The sequence below is a fragment of the Callorhinchus milii genome, unplaced genomic scaffold, assembly GCF_018977255.1.
Source record: "Callorhinchus milii isolate IMCB2004 unplaced genomic scaffold, IMCB_Cmil_1.0 Scaffold2, whole genome shotgun sequence".
NCBI lineage: Eukaryota > Metazoa > Chordata > Chondrichthyes > Chimaeriformes > Callorhinchidae > Callorhinchus > Callorhinchus milii.
The window spans coordinates 24506018-24526746 of record NW_024704743.1 but is presented as its reverse complement, the minus strand read 5'-3'; the positions used below and the strand labels follow the sequence as shown (position 1 = coordinate 24526746).

General features: G+C 44.4%; 1 protein-coding gene across 1 annotated transcript in view; it reads right to left on the bottom strand.

Annotated features, from left to right (window-relative positions):
- Nucleotides 1–17031, bottom strand: part of pik3r4 (phosphoinositide-3-kinase, regulatory subunit 4) — a 31938-nt gene extending 14907 nt beyond the window's left edge. Inside the window, exons 1-8 of the mRNA XM_007889678.2 lie at nucleotides 16302–17031; nucleotides 14169–14302; nucleotides 12588–13170; nucleotides 11805–11939; nucleotides 11459–11680; nucleotides 9676–9849; nucleotides 2829–2974; nucleotides 126–329 (exon numbers count right to left, since the gene is read on the bottom strand). Coding sequence (XP_007887869.1) covers nucleotides 126–329; nucleotides 2829–2974; nucleotides 9676–9849; nucleotides 11459–11680; nucleotides 11805–11939; nucleotides 12588–13170; nucleotides 14169–14302; nucleotides 16302–17031 — 2328 coding nt within the window. The remainder of the gene's footprint in view (nucleotides 1–125; nucleotides 330–2828; nucleotides 2975–9675; nucleotides 9850–11458; nucleotides 11681–11804; nucleotides 11940–12587; nucleotides 13171–14168; nucleotides 14303–16301) is intronic.
- Between the last annotated feature and the right edge of the window lie 3698 nt (nucleotides 17032–20729).

Below are 20729 nucleotides of genomic sequence, written 5' to 3'. Positions count from 1 at the left end.
AAGCTCAATGTGGTTTGATGACTTGTCTCAAAGGATCTGCAATTTAGCAATAACACTTTAGCACAACTCATAATACAGTTAAGAATGACAATGTTACAGTGTTACAGTGTTACAATTGCCATTACCTGAGAAAGTAGTTTCTTTAACAGCTGTGCAATAACTGGATCCTCTGGGCCTGGGCATTCTAAAATTAGTCCATTACGTATTTTTTGGCGGAGATGTAAGTGCCTGTAGAGGGTCATTATATCCTTCGTCCGTAACACATAATCAAATATAGAGCGATTGATAGGCTCTTTGAGAACACTCAGCAACACGATTTCTTTATCTATCTGAAAGCATTCAAAAAAAATAACTCCATGAAAACTCTGTGCAACTGATATAAAAATGTATTTAGTCATTTATATTTTAAACTGTCTCGTTACATTCAAGGTTAGCCAATTCGCCGCAGAAATCAAATTGAAGTAAAATTTAAGTACATAGAAAATCAACAAATTTAAAAATGCGCCAAATTCTAGACAACAATGCTGAGTAAACGGCTCCTGTTAACCCTGAAAGGCAAAGCCCTAACAGGTGATCCTAGCTGGACAACAACAACAACTTGGATTTATATAGCGCACTTCACGCATCTCAGAGCACTTGGATTCAGCAGTGGAAAGCTTGTCAGAGAGTGCTCTCAATGGCAAGCTATATGGTTTTGTTTGGCTAAATTCCATCAGTATCCCAGCACACACTCCAGAGTCTCCAAGTCTTATCTCTTGCCAACCTGCACCTAATAATCTCCGGAATTAGGTAAACAGGATACAGCCCACCAGGGAGAATCTGTGCATTCTATTCCAGATACAGGGAAATTTCCATGTGTAGATGGCATACATTTGTGGAATTCTCAGGCTGTTTTTTTTGGTTAGCTGAGTGTCTGACATATGCGGAAACCCATCACCATATTTGAGAGTCTCCAAACCAACAGAGTACCATCTATCTATCTCTCTGCCTCCGCCCTGAACTCCAGAACTACTGGGGTCCTGACCGACTGCCTCTCCGACATCAAGTTCTGGACGAGGTCCAACTTTCTCCAACTCAACGTCAGCAAGACCCAGGCCCTCCTGATTGGCTCACGCCACTCAAGCGCTGGCAGCATCAGCTTCCACGGCTGCACACTCAACCTCACTAAGCCGGTCAGGAACCTGGGTGTCTTGTTTGACGCTGAACTGTCCTTTCTCCCCCACATCCGCGCCATGACCGGCACTGCCTACCACCACCTCCGCAACATTGCCAGACTCCGCCACTGCCTCACCCCTCAGGCTGCCGAGACCCTCACTCACGCATTCGTCACCTCAAGGCTCGATTACTGAAACTCCCTCCTCATCGGCCTTCCCAACTCTTCCCTTCACAAGCTGCAGATCATCCAAAACTCTGCAGCTCGTGTACTCTCATGCACCAGGCTCCGTGACCCCATCACTCCCACCATCGCCCGACTCCACTGGCTCCCCATCCCCCAGAGGATCGAGTTCAAGATCCTCGTCCTCACCTTTAAGGCCATCCATGGCCTTGCTCCCTCCTAACTCTCTGACCTGCTGACTCTCTACCAACCTGCCCGCTCCCTCCGTTCATCAGGCTCCGGCCTGCTCCATGCCTCCCGCCCAACCCGCCTTATGATCAGTGGCCGGGCTTTCAGCCTCTCTGCTCCCACACTCTGGAACTCCATCCCACAGTCCCTTCGCCTCGCTTCCTCCCTTCCATCCTTCAAGGCCGGTCTCAAGACGCTTCTCTTCGACCATGCCTTTGGTCTCCCTCCCACCTCTGTGCCTTCCCTCACCCCTACACCACCCCTCCCCCATCCTTGAGCCCCGACATCTGACTATTCAGTACTTTCGGACGTCCTCCTGACATGAAAGGCGCTCTATAAATGTAATTTTGCTGTTGTTGTAGGAGGTAAATCAACTCAAAGATTTAATAACTAGAAAACAAAAACAGCAGTTGTTGGAAACACTCAGCAGGTCAGGCAGTATCTGTGGAGAAAGGAAAGTGAGTTAATGCTTCGGGTCCACGACCCTTCGTCAGAACTGGGGCATGTTGGGAGGGAGAGTCTGTTAAGGCCTAACAGAGAGGATGGACGCAGGGCAAGGAAGACAAAGGAGAAAATGGGATAGAGGATAGGGGTTGATGGGTTAAAGACGTGTTAGTGATGCAAAACAAAGGTGGGGGATTGCAACAAAGCAGGGGAATACAGATGTTAATACTGCAGAACAAAAGTGGGAGGGGTGGGGGATAAGATTGCAACAAAATAGGCAGACCAGAGAGAGAAAATGTGTGTCTGGGACCTGATATGTTAAATTAATTTAATAACTAGCCTATGCTCGGTATCTCTTCCAGCTGTTAAACACTGCAAATGCTAACCAGCCACTTGGGGATACAACCACAACTTGGCTCTATACTTCATGGCAAACCATCAACAGCTAACAAGTAATGCCAAGTGGTCATGAGTGAATAAAGCAACTTCAATATGTGCACAGATATGAAGAGCTAGAAATTACTAACTCAATTGTTGATATTAGATAATGCTTTAATTCAACAGTACTTCAGTCAAAAACCTTTACATGCTATAAATCAGATTTGTTAGTATATCTCAAATAACCAAAAAGAATGAAAACGCAACCTAAAATGATTTAAAGTTAATTCTTAATTTAAAGTTAACTAAGATCCTCAGATAATAAATTACTAATGTACTGATCAATAAAAAAAGAAACAGAAAAACTACCTTAGCCTTCACAATAAAGACAAAATTAACAAAGCCATCAACAATATAAAGAAAAAAATTACTTTTTCTGTACCTGTATTATAGGCTGGGTGATGAAAGGATGGAGATATGGCATCAGCTTACAGTAGACATCTGCAATATTCAGATGTTGTGCCACCACAGTTATAAATCCTACAGCTCCATAACGTATCCAGAGATTTGGGTGACACAAAAATGGTGCTAATAAAATCACAAAGTGAGTGGGAACATTAAAATCATGGTATAAATGATACAATGACTATATAAAGAGGTCCAACCAAAGCTAGATTTGTCACACATTTGCGTACATTTTGTTTGTTTAAAAAATACAATCAATTTAACAGAAATGACTGCAAGAAAGCCCAAGGAAAGTTACTCCAAACTGCTTTTAACCAACCCACATCAACCAATTAAGCAGCTTTGATGGAATCCTATGTACTATTGGGAGGTATAAGCTCTGGATTATAACTAAATATGAATGTTAGAATTGTGCATTCAAGGCATTTAGCTATAATAAAGCAGAATACAATTGAATATACTATCACAAAATAATAATCCTTGCATCTGATATATAATGCCTTATCATGTCTTCAAGATGTCTCCAAACGCTTCATAGAATATAGTGTAAAGTGAAATGACTGTATATCTTGTAGGCAAAACCCGGCAGCCAATCGTGCACAACAAACAATCATAGATTGAATGACTAATTTATTATTTTTTTTGGACAAATTATTACCCCCGGAAAAGCAATCCACCAATCGACTAACAACTGGGTTTCTACTTAGTGCTGGGTAAACAAAGGCGTGTGGAGTCAGGAAACTTGCCCAATCCAACCTAAGTCTCATAATTGCGAGGCGAGTGCTCCAACCACTGAGCTACAGGACTCCATAATGCTCTATAAGTAATGCTTTCAGCTCTAACCACTGAGCTGCAGGATTCCATAGAGCGATTTCAAGATCCTCACTCTTGTATTTAAATCCCTTCACACCCTGGCACCGCATCTCTCTAACCTGCTCTCTCCCTACACTACTACCTGCTGCTTCCGCTTGAATGGCTCCGGCCTCCTCCTTGTCCCCTGGACCCTCTGCCTCACCACTGACGGCCATGCTTTCGGCCACTACACCCTGACGCTGTGTAACCTCTCCCTCAATCCCTTTGCCTTGCTCCCTCGCTCCCCATTTTCAGCTCGAGCTCAAAGACCTTCCTCTTTGACTGTGTCTATGGTCACCTTCCCCCTACCCTGGCTCAGCATCGGGCTCCGCCACTGTTAAGTGCTCCGAGACGCTATTTGGCGTGAAGGGTGCCATATAAAGGCAAGTTGTTGCTCTAATGCACTGAGTTGGTTACCAGGTCACCGTAACATTACTAAATATTATTTCAAAACAAAATATCTCATCATGACTATTAAATAAAACAACTGTTTTTTGTTAATATGACTCGGGCTATTAAAAGACCGCAAGGACAACAGACTGACAATCCAATTAACTCCAGAACTAAATGTTCCACAGTTCTGATTTTTTTTTCTTATTTTTGGTGAATGGTTCTGCTCAAAGAAAAAAATCTTAATCATAAGAGGGGTACTGTTGAAGAAAATAATTCTATCCGTCTCATGTCAACTTTCCAGAATCTAACCCCAAGTCAGGACTTGAACTCATATTGTCTTGGCTGACACTTTAGGTCAGTGCTGGGGGTACGCTGCATTGTTGGATGTGCCAACCATTCAGATCAGGTGTTAAACCAAGGCCCTATCTGCTTATTCGGGATAGAATTGTGCATCCAAGGCATTTAGCCAACGATAAAAAACAGAATACCATTGAATACACTATCACAAAATAAACTTCACTGCAATTGCTCAAAGCATTACGCTCTCTACATATATTTATGATATTTATGTGGAGTCCTGTAGCTCAGTGGTTAGAACACTCGCCTCACAAGCAAGAGACCTGGGTTCGATTCCCGGCAGGGAGAAACCTTGGGCAAGTTTCCTTACTCCACACGCCTGATAATAATCCCTCAAGAAAAATAAATAATAAATTGGTCACTTCAATCCACGATTGTTTGTGGATCACTGTTGCGCGCAATTGGTTGCCGCGTTTCACCCACAAAATATGCAGTCAATTCACTTTAGAGTATATTCTGTGAAGCGCTTTGAGACATTTAGAAGACATGAAAAGTGCTATATCAAATGCAAGGATTATTATTATTATGGCTCTGTGTCATTTTACATATAGTCAAATGGAGGACATCCCAGCAGCTTGTGATGTCCTCTGACATGAAAAGTGCCATACAACAACTTGCATTTATACAGCACCCCTCACACGGGGTAGTGTCCCAGATGCTACAAATGTAATTTGTTGTTGTTGTTGGATACAGACCCTTATAGCCAAAAGACAGGCCTTTTCACCCATCCACCGGAACCGGATTCAAACCTAGTTAATCACGTGCATTTTACGCGTGCATGTGGAAGGGTATGATATTGTTTTTCATTATTTGCCAAATATTCATGTTGTCTTTTAAAAAAAAATGAAGCTATCAGTACCAATTACATTACCATATGCTGTGCTCTTTCTCCAGGCTGTTTCTAAACAGACTTCAGCAAAACACATTTACAGTAAAACCTGTTAAAGATCCCTTGGCTCTATTTGAAAGGAAAAGTAATTTTCTCCTGATGTCCTGGCCAAGAATCCCCCCAAATTAAAAAAAATGTTGCTCACATCATGGTTATTTATGGGACATTGCTGTGCACGCATTAGTTGCTGTGTTCCCCCACAATATGGTCCTTACACTTACAGAAAATCCTGTGAACCACTTTAATATGTACTTCCGACAGGAAAGGCAATATAACAAATATAAGGATTATTATGTCCCCACTAAATACCTTTAAATCAATTAAGACTGGAATCCGGCCTTTAGCATCATCTGGATAACACATTTCAGCTGTTAAATGCTCTGTGTAAATACTCTGTGTCTATCCTAAATTCCTTCTCACATATAGAATTTGTATCGTCTTGTGCAGATGCCTTGGAGCATCTCAAACTATTATTTTAAGTTTAGTCAAAACTGTTTTCAACAACCACTCAGGGGACTTGGTTAAAGTGGCTTTTATATAAGGGTGGCCACCGAATAAGTGTTTGTTGGTTTGTTTAAAAAATTCCACGGGCCCGCATGTAGACCCCGGCTAGACTCCTAGCGCATTTACCAACACTGACTCACCAGTGAGGTTGGAAGCCGTGGGCATCATGTGGGCTACTCAGCACGACGATGGTAAATGCTAACGCATTACCAGTAAGTACACTTGAATTCACTTAGAACTGGCTGCTGAAAACGGTGTGTGACAGGGCTAAAAAAAGTGACTACTCGGTTCATTAACAAGTAGTTGGAGTCCTGCAGCTCAGTGGTTAGAGCACTCGCCTCACAAGCAAGAGACCTGGGTTTGATTCCCGGTAGGACAAAGCGTTGGGCAAGTTTCCTTACTCCACGCGCCTGATAATAATCCATCAAGAAAAAAAATAATAAATTGGTGACTTCAATCCACGACATTATGGGACACTGCTGTACGCAATTGGCTGCCGTGTTTCCCCCATAAAAATGCAGTCAATTCACTTTACAATATATTCTGTGAAGCGCTTTGAGACTTCTAGAAGACGTGAAAAGCGCTATATCAAATTCAATTATTATTATTATTAAGACAGGTCGTTGCTGAATACAGATGTTTATTATGGAAAATTGATCAAGAATGTTCCAGGGTGGTTGACGATAGCAGGTGATTGCTGAAAATATAGATGGTTGCATTTTTTAAAAAAATCCTTTTTGGCGTTTTGAATATTTCTACAAGGTCTCTCTCTTCAGACATACCTTTTCAAGTCTTAAGAACCTATTCATAAAAGGAACACTGTGATTTTTTCCATTCAGTATCAGTATTAAGGAGATTAATATCAAAAGTAGATTAAAGCTCCCCCTACTCTACTGCAGCTTTAAACAGACTAATGCACAATTGCAATTTCCCCATACTAACCATTCTTGAGTCCTATCAATAATTTAATGCTGAACTATCATGTTGCCACACACACGAGAAACTGTGTAACATTCAAACGGAACGGCATGATATTGTCAACCTCGTCCTGCTTCCTTCCAAAGGGCTTATAAGTTTGATGCTGAATAACAGTTGTACTTGCAACGTAGAATGTTGAAATCAAGGTTTATTACAACATTATCAGGCGAAACAATTGTAAGGATAGCATCAGGATTCTCTGACTGTTCTGCTCCCTCTTGACTTCTGCTCCCACATTCTCAAACTGTATTGCTCCCCTCAGCTCCCCCTCTTGACTGTTCTGCTCCTACATTCTCCCTACATTTTCCCAATGATTACTGGAAAAATCTCATCCTTATATCCTAAAATTATCCTAAACTTGATTTTTTTTACAGAACCCTGAGAACTTCATAATCCAATTCCTACAAGGCGCCAAGTTATTAATGTCAGCTTTTCGCCAAGGACTTCTTTATCTTTTTCCTTGAACCTCTGTAACTTCACACATTCCTCTGGGTGCGTTGTTTTGAATGTTATGATCCAACAAGTGGTTTATTTATTCCACATGACCTTTCTCTGCGTCTACTGTGGGTAACTGTTGCAGTGCCGATACATCTGACAGATATGAGAATATGTTTTTTAGTTATTGTATTTTGCAAATGGTGTTGTTACCTCTTTTAAAACACTGAAGTAACCAGCATCAACCATATTACCACATGCTGTGCTCTTTCTCCACATACGTTCTCCATCGACTTCAGCAAACCACATCTCTCTGTTACACTTCACAATGTATTCTCTATTCCGTGGCACAAAAATTTAAAAAGACACAAACCCAAATACTTTGTCTAACCCCTTTATTCTCAACCATTATTGACCACTGTATCCTTTTCCACTGCCTCCTCTCAGCTACACCTCAGCAGTTCTGTCCTGCCCTGGTTTCATTCCTACCCATCCCTACATCTCCACTCACTGGGCGACCTCATCCGCAGGCTCTCGTCAGCATCTTTACACCTCAAGTGCTGACGGCATCAACCTTCATGGTTCCGCACTCCACCCTTTCGAGGCAGTCTGGCTCACGTGTCTTGTTTTGGCCCCGACTGTCATTCAAATCCTACATGTGTGCCTCCACTCGCTCAGTTTTCCCTCACCTTCACAATATTGCATGGCTCCATCACTACCTCTTCCCTGAAGCCTCAGGAGCATTCCATTAGGTTCACACTTGATTATACCAACACTCTGCTTACCGCCCTCTCCAGCTCTTCCCTGCACCAGTGACGAGACTATCCAGATCTCTTTAGGCTGTATCCTCTCCGGGATCTCCACGAGCCTATCACCCACATCCTTGCTGAACTCCCCTGACTCCCCATTTCCAACAGATCATGTTCAAGACTCTTGTCATCACATTTTAATCTCACCATTATCTCACCCCACACTACCTCTGGAACCCCTTTACCCTTACCAATCCTGCTCAGTTAACAGGGGCTTATTCCACATGCCTTGCTCCATCTGACCACCATCAATGCGCCGGTATTCAGACACTTTTGGCACCCAATGTCTGGGACTCCATTCCCAGGTCCCTCCAACTCGCTCCCTCCTTCGCCCCTCTTTCAAGGTATGCCTCAAAAGTTATTTCTTTGACAATGTTTTCAGAAATCTGTCCCCTTCTCACCCCCTCTTCTTAGCTCTAAACCCCCCTCCCCCAGCCCAGCTCCAGTGCCCAGCCAGAATTGTAAAGCATCTGGGACGTGCTCCCATTGTGAAAGGTACTATACTATTGTATTATTAAAAGGGGATTACAAGCTCTAGAATATTGTAATAATAATATTTGCATTTGATATAGTACCTTATGTCATTGAGATGTCTCAAAGATTTTTTTACAGGATTTTACCGTGTAGCGACTGTATTTTGTGGGCAAATGTGGCTGACAATTTTGCAAACAGCAATGTCACATAGCCAGGCAATAAAATGACTGACCAGTATTATTTGGGGGAATGTTGGCCAGAACACCTCTTTTCGAATTGCGCAATTTTTTTTTAAACATTCATTTGAACAGGCAGGTATCACCTCGATTTAACATCTCATCCAAAGGATGGCACCTCCAACAAAGCAGAATACTCCTCTATCTGTTGGAGTGTCAGCCGAGAGTGTTCAAAGTCCCATTTTAGACCTGGAACTCTTCTGAGTACCTACCAATGTAGTGTAAATAACTCCAACTGAATAGTGAATAATTAGTTGGTGCATTTTAAAAAAAATTGTAGAGGTATGTTTCCACAGGATTCTGCTTCAAAATAAAACAATACTGTAGTTGCACTTTTGACTTCAGATTTACTTTTACAAGCATACACACCGCACCATCTGCTGGCCAAACAGCAGAATTTTAACAACACACTTTCATCCCAAGCACGATGGAATAAAACATTTTAATTGCGGCAAGGAAAAAGGGACATACAGTGGGCGAGTTTCATATCACCACTGAGGACTCAACACTAATGCTTCAAACTTCACTCAGATTTCCTAGTTTCATTAATGGTTTCTCATACGCCTTAGCTTATCATGAATTGTATAAACTTACTTATGAGTTGATTTCCAAGTTCCTGATGTGCACAATATTATATAAAAAAGGCAAACTTTACTGATAACCAAAAGCAGATTTTAAGCATTTTCCCATTGATTAAAATGAGCATATTATACAAATACATAAAATTGTATTCTGGCAACCAACTAATCCTTCTCAGTAAATACTATTTTATTTTTAACCACAGTACTGAAGAAACTGACAGTAACCTGTTGAGGATTTAACTTGGAAAACAAAATCTCTGTTAAAACTAGTACATTTGTGAAATAGTTGCTTAATTAAATTTAAAACAAATCTTACCAATATCGCTTGCGAATTCATAGATGTGGGGCTTTTGTAGAAGTCCCAATTGGCACATGCAGGTCAGGGCATTGAGAGCCTTATAGATGACAAATTCCTCAGCATCACTCAGTCCTTGTTGAAGAAGTGGTTTAAGAATAGATGAGCTCTGCCAACCAACATAAGCAGCCACACCTGAAAAAGCATGAACTCATGGTTATTTGAGCATTTCAGCCTTCAAAACAATGCCTAAAAGGTAAAATTCTAAAAATACTGTTTTCTGAGAAGAAATATCAAACAATTAAAAAGGCTGCGGAGGTCACTGCTGCCTCACACAGTCAAGTCTCCTCCTTCAAACAAAAGCAGAGTAATTAGAATCACAAACAAGTTAATGGTCTAAATCAGTGCAGTCAACCCCAGATTTGTACTGAGCCACATGTGTGCCTCATGAACGAGTGTGAGCCACGCATGTGGCTCAGCACAAATCTGGATTTGACTGATCGAAAAATGTTACGCCAATGACGCATGTGTGACCATTCAATTACGTTTAAGATGCAATTCAAAGACGTACGCAGCAACGGTGTAATCATAGCAGAATTACTACAACAAAGACATTTGCATACATGTATATACAGATGGCAAATCGCTGGCCGTTTTTGAACATTCCACACTCGATTCAAACTTGCAGAGATTGCGTAATTTCTAAATTCATTCTTCCACTATTTCCCAGAACATGATATCCAAATCTTAAAACAATCAATTGCATTGGAATGCATTCCGAATGCTAGTACTGAAAACCGCATTAGTCAGAGCAGCAACAATGTTTCTTGAGCTCCAAAGTATTTGCCAGGAACATTTAAAATAAAGTGCATCATGTCTGTGAAGCATTTTATTTCCAACGGTCCAAGCCAGACTGATCCAAATCAAGAACTGTATAATTTCAGCTCTAGTTACATAATATGGTTACAAGAAAATTGTAGTTACTGTCACATAAACACACACACACCATGGAGGCTCCAGAACTCCTATCAAACTATTTAAGATTATCACATTTGTAAAAATGAAAGTTTTGCATTCCATTGAATGAACCTATCCAGCTAAAATTATTAATTGCTATATTCTTTATTGAAGGAAGCAATTTTAACTTTGCCCTGTGGAAAGGATTTCTTTGCCAGTATTATGAAACAAGACAGTACAGAACTGCATTTGCCGTGAGTGACATATGTTACATATACAGTATTTCATTACAATTGATTTTTTTTCCATAAAACCATGTTACTTTTTTATGGCAGAAGAATGTTTTTACTGGAGCAAATCTCAGGATTGTCATTGGAGGCCAAGGGGGGGAAAAAGGATGTTAAAAAGAAAAACATTTTCATTCAGCGGATTGAAAGACAATCCAATGAATGAAGGGTCTTCTGAGGATTAAATAATATTAAAATAAGAAATGGATAATCATTTGAAGAGGTACAATATAAGAATAAGAGACCTGATCACATTGTCGAGATTTCTCAAAGCGCTCACAGGATATACTGTAAAGTGGACTGATTCTGTGTTTTGTAGATGAACGCAGCAGCCAGTTGAGCACAGACTAATTTCTGATTATTCAGAGCTTCAACCTTTTGCATTTTACTGAATCATAAGTGTAGAGGACTATGAGAAAAATCTTTTAACAAAATTCAAATTGTTTGAAATTTAGTTTTCAAATCATTGTTTTGCCTTGTCATTCTCGAATAGCTGCTATTCTAACCTTAAAGATCTTTCTCATCACATCCTGCCATATTATATTATGAATAGTACATACCAACTATGCTGTCAAAGAAAGCACCTCGAAGATGCCAATCATTCTTGTCATTCAAAAAAGTGATCATATGTGACAGAAGGACATCGTTAGCCTTTTGACGTCCAAAGAACACACAAAGCCGGGTTATGCCATTCTCCATTAGAGTTTGCTTCACGATATTCTCTGGATCACTCAACAGAGTCACCACTTTTTGCTGAACCATCTCGTGGAGGGCTTGCAACTCTGAAAACAAAGGAAGTGATTCAATCTCAGTTCTGAATTGTAGTCTTTAAAACGTTATTCCAAATTGACTGCAACAAATAAGGTTGGAACAGCATAAAGCCAATTGAAATGCAGAGGGAATTACCTGAATCATAGTTTTCATTGGGGTGCAACATTTCCTCGGTTTCTTCACCGTTTAGTTCACTTTCCAAGTTCAAGTTGTTCAATTGGACTATTTCTAGAAATCGAAGGGCAGTCTCGGCCAAAAGTGCTATGTTTTCTGTACAAACACAGTAATGCAAAAAATAAGTCCGTCAATTCAGGAAATAACATTCACTTAAATAGATAATAATCTTTAGAAACCAAAATAGGCTTCTAGAATTCATCCTTTCACCCCCCCCCCCAACCCCACCCACAATATTGCCAATACCAGAAAAGCAAGGTGTTCTGGATGTTTTCTTCTTGTGATATTACAACTGAGGTTGAAGGATATACAAGCAAACAAACAAAATCACATTTGTATAGCACCTTTCAGGTGAGGAGGACATCCCAAGTGTCTGGACAGTCAGGGATTTGGACCCTAGGGTTGGGATCAGGGAGGAGCAAAGAGATAGGAAGGTGACTGGAGGCGAGGTTGGAGAGACTTGGCACGGGACTTGAAGGAGTCAAGGGAGAGAGTGAAGTGAAGGGACTGTGGGATATATAGACAGTAGAGGTGATGATCTCTACAAGTGAGGCTGACCAGCTAATCCTCAAACAACAACATGAAATGTTTTGGTCTATTTTATCCAAGCCACTTTTTATCTTCAGATTTACTTTACACATTTTATTTTAAGGGCTGAGATCAGATGGGCGAAAGGTGGTTCATCAGAACCAATCTTGAGAAACGATGACGTGAAGAGCCAAGTAATTTGAATTTATTTCTTACCTGCATATGCTAATCTGACAAGCGTGGCTTCATCTTGAGCTAAGTGCGCAATACCCGGTAAAATGTATTCAGGGTAAATATTCACATCATTGCGCGGCACCTCTTTGACAAGAGCTAGGACTTTGGTCAGCGTTCTGACTGCTTCAGCTCGTACCCTGGGTATGGAGTCATTGGCGAAATGCAAGAGATATGGAGTAATCCGATCAAGCAGGATCTCGCCGGTTAGTCTGGGCGCCAAGTGAAGAATAAGTTCCAAAGCAGCTAGTTTTGAATCACAGTACATGAGTGTCTGCAGACAGGAAGTAATAACAGACACCAAAATAACCAAACCATGCTCTTTTGTTTCTCCTTCACTTTTTTCAGTCTGGTCGCTTCCACAAACATTTTGTAGAATGTTTTCTAGGTCTTTGCGTATTACCAGGATACGCTCATCAGCAGACTGGAAAGTCTCTTTTGCAAACTGCCCCATGTATGGTTGCAGAAAAATATAAAACAGCTCTGGAAACGCTTTCCCCCTCTGTTGCTTAAGGTGCTCCTCTGCTGTTAAACGTTTTTCTGGTTCACGTTGGATCATTTGACTGACCTATATTAAACAGAATAATTTCATTAAGAAAATCAATCGATTGGGAACACAATCAAACCCATCCACTCTCAGTAAACTAGTTATTAAATGACTGGGGTCAAAAAGTGGCATTTTAATTTGCATTTTAAAACCTGTACTTCATTCCACCTCAGAGTTGATGATCAATAATAATAATAATCTTAACATTTGGTATCGCATTTTATGTTGGGAATACAGCTCAAAGAGCTTCATTGGTATGCTAAGAACGGTAGCAACTTTGTTTTGTGGGGCAACACAGCAGCCAATTTGGTGTGGCACTTCGGTGTCTTGTTCAACCCCCAACTATCCTACAAAGCCTACACCTGGGCTACATCACTCCCTCTGCTTTCCGTCGCCAACATAACTAGCTTTCCCCCAGCTGCTGAGACACTCATTCACAGCTTTATCACAGGCAGGTTTGGTAATCAGATCAGCCGCATTATCAGACTCCGCACCTCTTCCCTACAAAAGCAACAACAATAATTTACATTTATATGGTGCCTTTGCAGCAGGGCGACACCTTAATGAACTTCATACACTGACTGTGAGCCTGAGCTAGTCAGAGGGAAGGGGAAAGAAAGTGATCAGAATATACATCTTTAGGCTGGTTTTAAAGGTGCGGAAGGAAGGAAGAAAGTGGCAGGGCAGAAAAACTCTGAAAGGGAGTTCCAAGAAGCAGAAGCAGAACAACTGAAAGCTCATCTGTCCAATCTCAGTCACGTTGCAAATTATAGTACTGAATATTCACGTGGTCCAACTAGTGTACGAGCTGGTTAGAAGATATACAAGTACAATGAAAATGTTAGGAATGTATTCTCATCAAAATCTCATGCCTTTTTCCCTCCATCCCATGTGAAAAAAAATGTTATTTTTTAAAAAGGATGTGTATTCTGCCACATTTACATCCACAGGAAAGAAAAATTCTCTAGCACTGTAGCACTGACTAAAAGTAATATTTAAGGTTGCTGCTCTGCACTTACCAACCCTCTTATATTCACATCCTCAATCTTGTTGAGAACCTGGTCATAAGAAAAATGTCCATTTCTATAGGCCAGCAGTTGAGATAAGTCAAATATAGGCACTCCCTCTGTGAAGAGTTCAGCAATAACACACCCTGTAATGAGGGAAAATATAAATTATAAATATTGGTACAGGCAATCAAAATTGTAGTTAATATTTTACTGCTTAATGGCAAGTAAAGTAAAAATCAATAGGTGCTATAAACCTATTTTCTTACTAACATTAAGTGAAAACACTGTACTAAAGTGATTGTCAGCCGCCACAAACCTTCAATTCTTTCCATAAAATGAGTTTCCTGTGATTAGATGATGATAAGACTAAAAACACGCTGAAAACTGGGAGTTTGATTAATCTTGATCACATTTCTTTCCCAAATCACAGTACTTTAAATTTTGAAGCAAACACAATTTAAAATTGTGTTGCAACTGACCAGTTGTCTTCAAAGCATTAACTGAATATATGTATATTTAATTAACCGAAGATTGCACTTCAAATGTGAACTAACTGAACAAATTGCAGTCCATCATCACTATTAGAGCACCATGGGTTAATATCAGTCTTTGGAGTACTCTGCAAGTACTTGCTTGTATAAAAACCAATAACACTATCCTGTGCATTAAGGGTGTAGTTTCTGAGGAATCTAGGGTTTATGAACAAACATAAGCAGAGACAGTCAGTCATCCAGGCTGCTTCACTAACAATCCTACTTAAACTGCACATCAATTTAATAGTCACATATGATTGGGTCTAATAACTTCAAGCCAGATACTGGAACTTATAAACTCACTGTTTAAAATCAAAATAACAGGTATACAAGGGATAAAAATAATTGCTTAACATGAGACAATGTCAATTAATTGTGAAAAATTTGTTCCACAGTAGGATACAGATAAAGCATAATTTCTCTATACTCATTTACAGATGAATAAATGCATTCTGCTACTTAATTCTCCCAAAATGAAGGGTGCTAATGTAAATGTAAATTGTATTGCATTAATGGTTAGGCTACTGAAACTCAATGCACGTATGAAATCAAGCGAGACAACAGAACTATTCCCCATCTTATGACCAAAAAAATTCCACACTGCTGGTCAATGAACTAATTTCCCAAGTTATGATTAAAATGTTGTCTATTGACTTCTATAAACTAGGTTCAAATGAAGCCCAGGTTGAAGAGATCTCATCTCAGTCATAAGAATGCTTTGCTACTGGAAGTCACACTGCATTACACTATTAATCAGGTGTAGAGAAGTTGGAAATGGGAAGCATGATTTATTCTTCCTGCTCCCAATCACTCTTGCTGTGAACTAAGAATGCAGAGAGCTTCACTGAACAGTTGTACAATGGACTTGAAACACTACTTTTTATTTTGTAGGTGAACCAAGCAGCCAATTGGTGCAGACTGAATGCAAACAGTATTCCCAAGTACCAGGACTTGAAAACCTATAAAGTCAATCTACCACAGTAGGTTCCAATATTGAGGTTGACATGAAAACCAATAAAATTTTCCGACTACCAAAGTACGTTGCTTTATCAAGGTTAACTACAGTCGAAGCTAACGACATTGATTTAAGCTCTAATAATAATAATAATCATCCTTGGATTTGAAATAGGGCCTTATCTCATCTTCAAGGCATTTCAAAGAGCTTCACATAATATACTGTGAAGTGATTTAACTGTATATTTTATGGGAGAAACTGTACATCAGTGCAAGTGAATTCTGCCTGCAACGATAACCCCACTGATCCAACAACGTGGTCAATACATTATTGACCACGTCCAGGCAGGGCGAAACCTTGGGCAAGTTTCCTTACTCCACACGCCTAATAATAATCCCTCCAAAAACCAAAAACAATAATAAAAAAAAAATTGGTCATTTTCAATCTACGACTGTTTGTGGGACATTGCTGTGCGCAATTGGCTGCCGCGTTCGCCCACAAATATACAGTCAATTCACTTTACAGTGTGTTCTGTGAAGCGCTTTGGGACGTCCTCCCGACGTGAAAAGCGCTATATCAAATGCAAGGATTATTATTATTATTATTATTATTTTTTTAAAAAAAACAATCGAGATCCCCTCAAAAACAGTGCACCTGCAGAGAAGATGTCCATGGCCGATTTGAGTTCTCCTCTTGTCCTCTGGTTGTTGCTGGTCAAGTCCACTATGGGGGTAGTGGAATCCCGAGCCGCTTCCATCTCGGTGGTGAACATGGTCCCGTCTACAAAGCGCTCCGGGGCGATGTAGCAGGTCCTCCTCCTGGAGGTGTCGAAGAAGTAATTGAAGTCGGCGGGGTTGTCTTCGGGCAGATAGGTGGGCTTGAAGCTAGCGAAGTCGGTGAGCAGCACCCAGTTCCAGCTGGTGACCATGACATTCTCGGTCTTGATGTCCCCGTGGCGGACGCCGACCCTGTGAGCCTGGTCCACGGCGTTGAGGATCTGGAAAGCGATCCACTTCTTCTCCACGTTGTTGAGGAAGGGCCGGGTGCTGATGCGGTCGTACAGGTTGTCCCTGGCGTACTGCCGGAAGAGCATGGCGGCTTTCTCGGTGAAGTTGGCCCTCTGGAAGGGCACGCAGTTGTGGGCCCCCCGCAGCTTGAGCTTCAGCTCCTCCAGCTCCTGCTTGTAGGCCGTGAGCGGCAGCGACGGGTCCTGGACGGCGAACACTTTGACCACCACCAGCCCCTCGCGGTGCTTGGCCCGGGCCACCTTGAAGAAGCGGGTGCTGCCCAGGCTCTTGTCGTACTCGAACTCGTGGATGTCCGAGAAGTAACTGTCCACCGACAGGATCTGAGAGGGCGCGATGCCGGCCAACTGGTTCCCCATGGTGACCGGCGGCGGCGGCGGCGGACAGGGTCCGGAATCACCGAGACCACCCGCCCGCCCGCCCGCCCCCCACCGGAGCGACCGAGAGCAGCCGCCGAGCGACCGACGACCGAGACCCCGGCGACCAGTCGGTCACCGAAGGCTCCCCGGGGTGGGGCCGAGTGACCGGTGGCTGAGACCCCCCTTCAACAACCACCCCCCCCCCCACCACACAACCGCCCCTCCCCCAACCCCCACCCAGTGACCGAGGCCCCGGTGACGCAGCGCCAACTGTCAGTAACGGCCGGAGGGGGGGGGGGAGGGGGGAGTCCCGGGCTTTACAGACGGGCTCGGGGCCGGTGCGGCCCGCGGGCCTGGGCCTGGGGGGGGGGGGGGGGGGTGTCACTCACTCACTCACTCACTCACTGACTGACTGACTGACGGACGGGCAATGGCGGACGGCCCCTCGACGGAGGTCTCCCTCCCGGGTCTTGTTGACCCGAGCGCGAGGCCTCGGGAGGTGGAGAGGGGGAGCGCGAGAGAGAGAGAGAGAGAGAGAGAGGGGGTGGGGGGGAGGAGGAGGAGGAGGAGAGGGGGGTTTCAGGGTCCCCGAGTTGCAGCGCCTATTTTACTTCCACCTCAAAAAAAATATCACACCGACATCGTCACTGATCCCCTCCACTTCCACCTCCACCTCCACTTCGACGGATGTTTACCCTCCAAACACCCGGAGTCTGGAGAGGAAGTGAGCGGCGCGGAAGATGGCGTCTGTCTGCGCGTGTGTGTGTGTGTGTCTGTGCCAATGGCGGAGCCGTGAGGGGGAGGGACAGAGCCCTTCACACGACCCCCACCTGTAACCCATCACCATCCATCATCCATCGTCGTAATAATCCTCGCACTTGATACGCAGCGCCTGATCAGGTCTTCGCGACGTCTCAAAAGCGCTTCGCGACGTCTCAAAAGCGCTTCGCGCCGCCCGCGGTCGGGTGGAATTATGACCGCGCGCGTCTCCCCCCCCCGTCCCCCCCCCACCGCGGGCGAAACCCCGCGGCCGATGTGCGCCCGCGACCGGCGCCCGCGGGTTGACGGGACCGATTTATTGGTTATCTTTTTTTTTTGGGAGGAGTTATCGCCCCCCCCCCCCCGCGCCCCCCCCCCGCCCGCGCCGCCCCCGAAAAAGCGATCCGCCAAATCGACCCCCACGCGCCGCTTTGGCCGCTCGTTGCCGCCGGGTCTGGCCGCCTCCTCGTCCTCGTCCCCCACCCACACCCACCGAGTCCTCCGCTCCCCCCTCGGCGGCCGTGCCTTCAGCCACTATGCCCCGAGGCTCTGGAACTCCCTTCCTCACTCCCCCTTCGTCTCCCTCCCTCCCCATTTTCAGGTCTCTGCTGAAGACCTTTCTTTTCGACGGCGCCTTTGGTCACCTTCCTCCCCCCCCCCCCCCACCGCCCCCTCTCCCCGGCTCAGCCCCGGGATCCATTACTGTGAAGCGCTCTGAGACGCCGTCCGGCGTGGTGGACGCCATATAAATCCAAGTTCTTGTTATAAGCGGGAAAAAAGGACTTTGGAAGGGCGGACCAGTCACTGTGAGCAGGGAATCAACCAACATCAGCTCCTGTTAACCCTGTAAGCCGAAGCCCTGTTGGGTAGAGTGGTCCCAGCTGGACAAGCAGCAGGAGAGCTTGCTGGACGGACAGCCATATTAATGGCAAGCTGTGCGGTTTTAGTTGGTACTCTGGGGTCCCCGAGCCAGCCTACTGCCCCGAAAACCATGTCCTCGTAACTACAACGTTAAATAGGTCGAACGCATAATATGATTCATTTAACGAAGCCATTCGTGTTTCAGCTAGAAATGCTTCCGCGCGCTAAAAACCCACCCCACAGTTTCACACCGATAGATTTTTTTTAAAAATAGAAGGCTACGGGGATAGGGCGGGTAATTAGAGTTGGGTTAGAAGATCAGCCATGATCTTATCGAATGGCGGGGGAGGCTCGAGGGGCCGAATGGCCTACTCCTGCTCCTAATTCTTATGTTCTTAAACTCAAGCCATTCCACGTGATGGCCAAAGTTTGACATTGATTTGTTTAGCAGCGGGCATCAACAGCCGAATATTTCAACCATCGCATGACCTCTACTCCCCGTAGACTGTTTTGCAGTTGAGTCAGACACAAACTGCATAATACAACAAACAACAATAACAACTTGGATTTATATGGCGCCCTCCGCACCGGATGGCGTCTCAGAGCGCTTCACAGTAACGGATCCTGGGACTGAGCCGGGGGAGGGGACGGACGGTGACCAAAGGCGCGGTCGAAAAGAAAGGTCTTCAGCCGAGACCTGAAAATAGGAAGAGAGGGGGTGAGGCAAAGGGAGTGAGGAAGAGAGTTCCAGAGCCTCGGGGCGTAGTGGCTGAAGGCACGGCCACCGAGGGTGGAGCGGAGGATTCGGGGGACAAGGAGGAGGCCAGACCCAGTGGAGTGAAGGCAACGGGCACTGTTGTGAGGAGAGACGTCAGAGAGGTAGGGGGGTGCAGAGGAGTGGAGGGATTTGAAGACAAGAGTGAGGATCTTGAAGTTGATCCTCTCTGGGACAGGCAGCTAGTCCAGTCTGGGGTAATCGGGGAGCATCCTGTGGATAGGAAGGGGAGATTTGAGATGGGCCAGTAGTTAGATAGCTGTGATGGGTCAAGGGAAGGAACAGTGCCAGATGACAAGGAGAGGTTAATGATGTCGGCGAGTAGTGGGGCAAGGAGGTGGAGCTGGGATTTAAGGAGAGGGGTGGGGATGGGGTCCGGGGAGCAGGTGGTGAGCTTCATGGAGGTTACAATGGTGAAAACAGAGGAGGGGGTGACAGGTTCAAAGGTGTGGAAGGAGAGGTGGGTAGTTGTCAGATGGGTAGTTGTGTGGAGTGGGGGTAGGGTTGGGCGGAAGTTGGGAGGGCAGTGGCAGCTGAACGGATTCCCTCGATTTTGGACTCCAGCAAGTCCAGTATTTTCTCGCAGTGAGATTCAGAGGAAAGAATTTGTGAGGCGTGGCGAGGAGTCGGTTGGTGGTGGAGAACAGGAGCCTGGGGTTGCCTTTCGCTTCCAGGATTAACCTGGAATAGAAGGATGGTTTGGCTGAGGCGAGAGCGAAGCGGTAGGTTTTGATGAGGTCCAGCCAGATGTGACGGTGGACCGTTAGGCCGGATTTGAGCCAAGTGTGGTCGGCAGTTTGAGAGGTGAGGGGTCAAGGACGTTGAGTGTGGTGCAGAGGGTGCTGGGAGAAGAATGAGTGCAACGAGTGGGTTGGTGCGAGAGGTGGGCCAGAGGGGGAGGAGATCAGAGGACTTCAGTGCAGCGGAGAGGGATTGCAGGGAGATCTTCTTCCATGGGCGGTAGAAGATGGTGGTAGGTTTGGAGGCAGTGGAGAGGTATATGGGAGTTGAGGGAGATGAAATGATGGTCAGAGATGGCCTTGTCAGTGATGGTGACATCTGAGATGCTGAGGCCCTGAGTGATCATCAGGTCAAGCGGGTGACCGTGGGTAGCAGGGTGGATATGGAAGGAGAGGTTGAGAGAGGAGAGAAGAGAAGTCTGAGGAGGTGGAGCAGGAGGGGGTGAAGTGGAGGTTGAAGTCACCTAGGAGGCAGTCAGAGCAGAGGCAGAGGGAAGCAAGGAGGGTGGAGATGTCAAAGATGAAGGTGGGAGAGGATTTTGGGGGGCAGTAAAGTAAGAGAA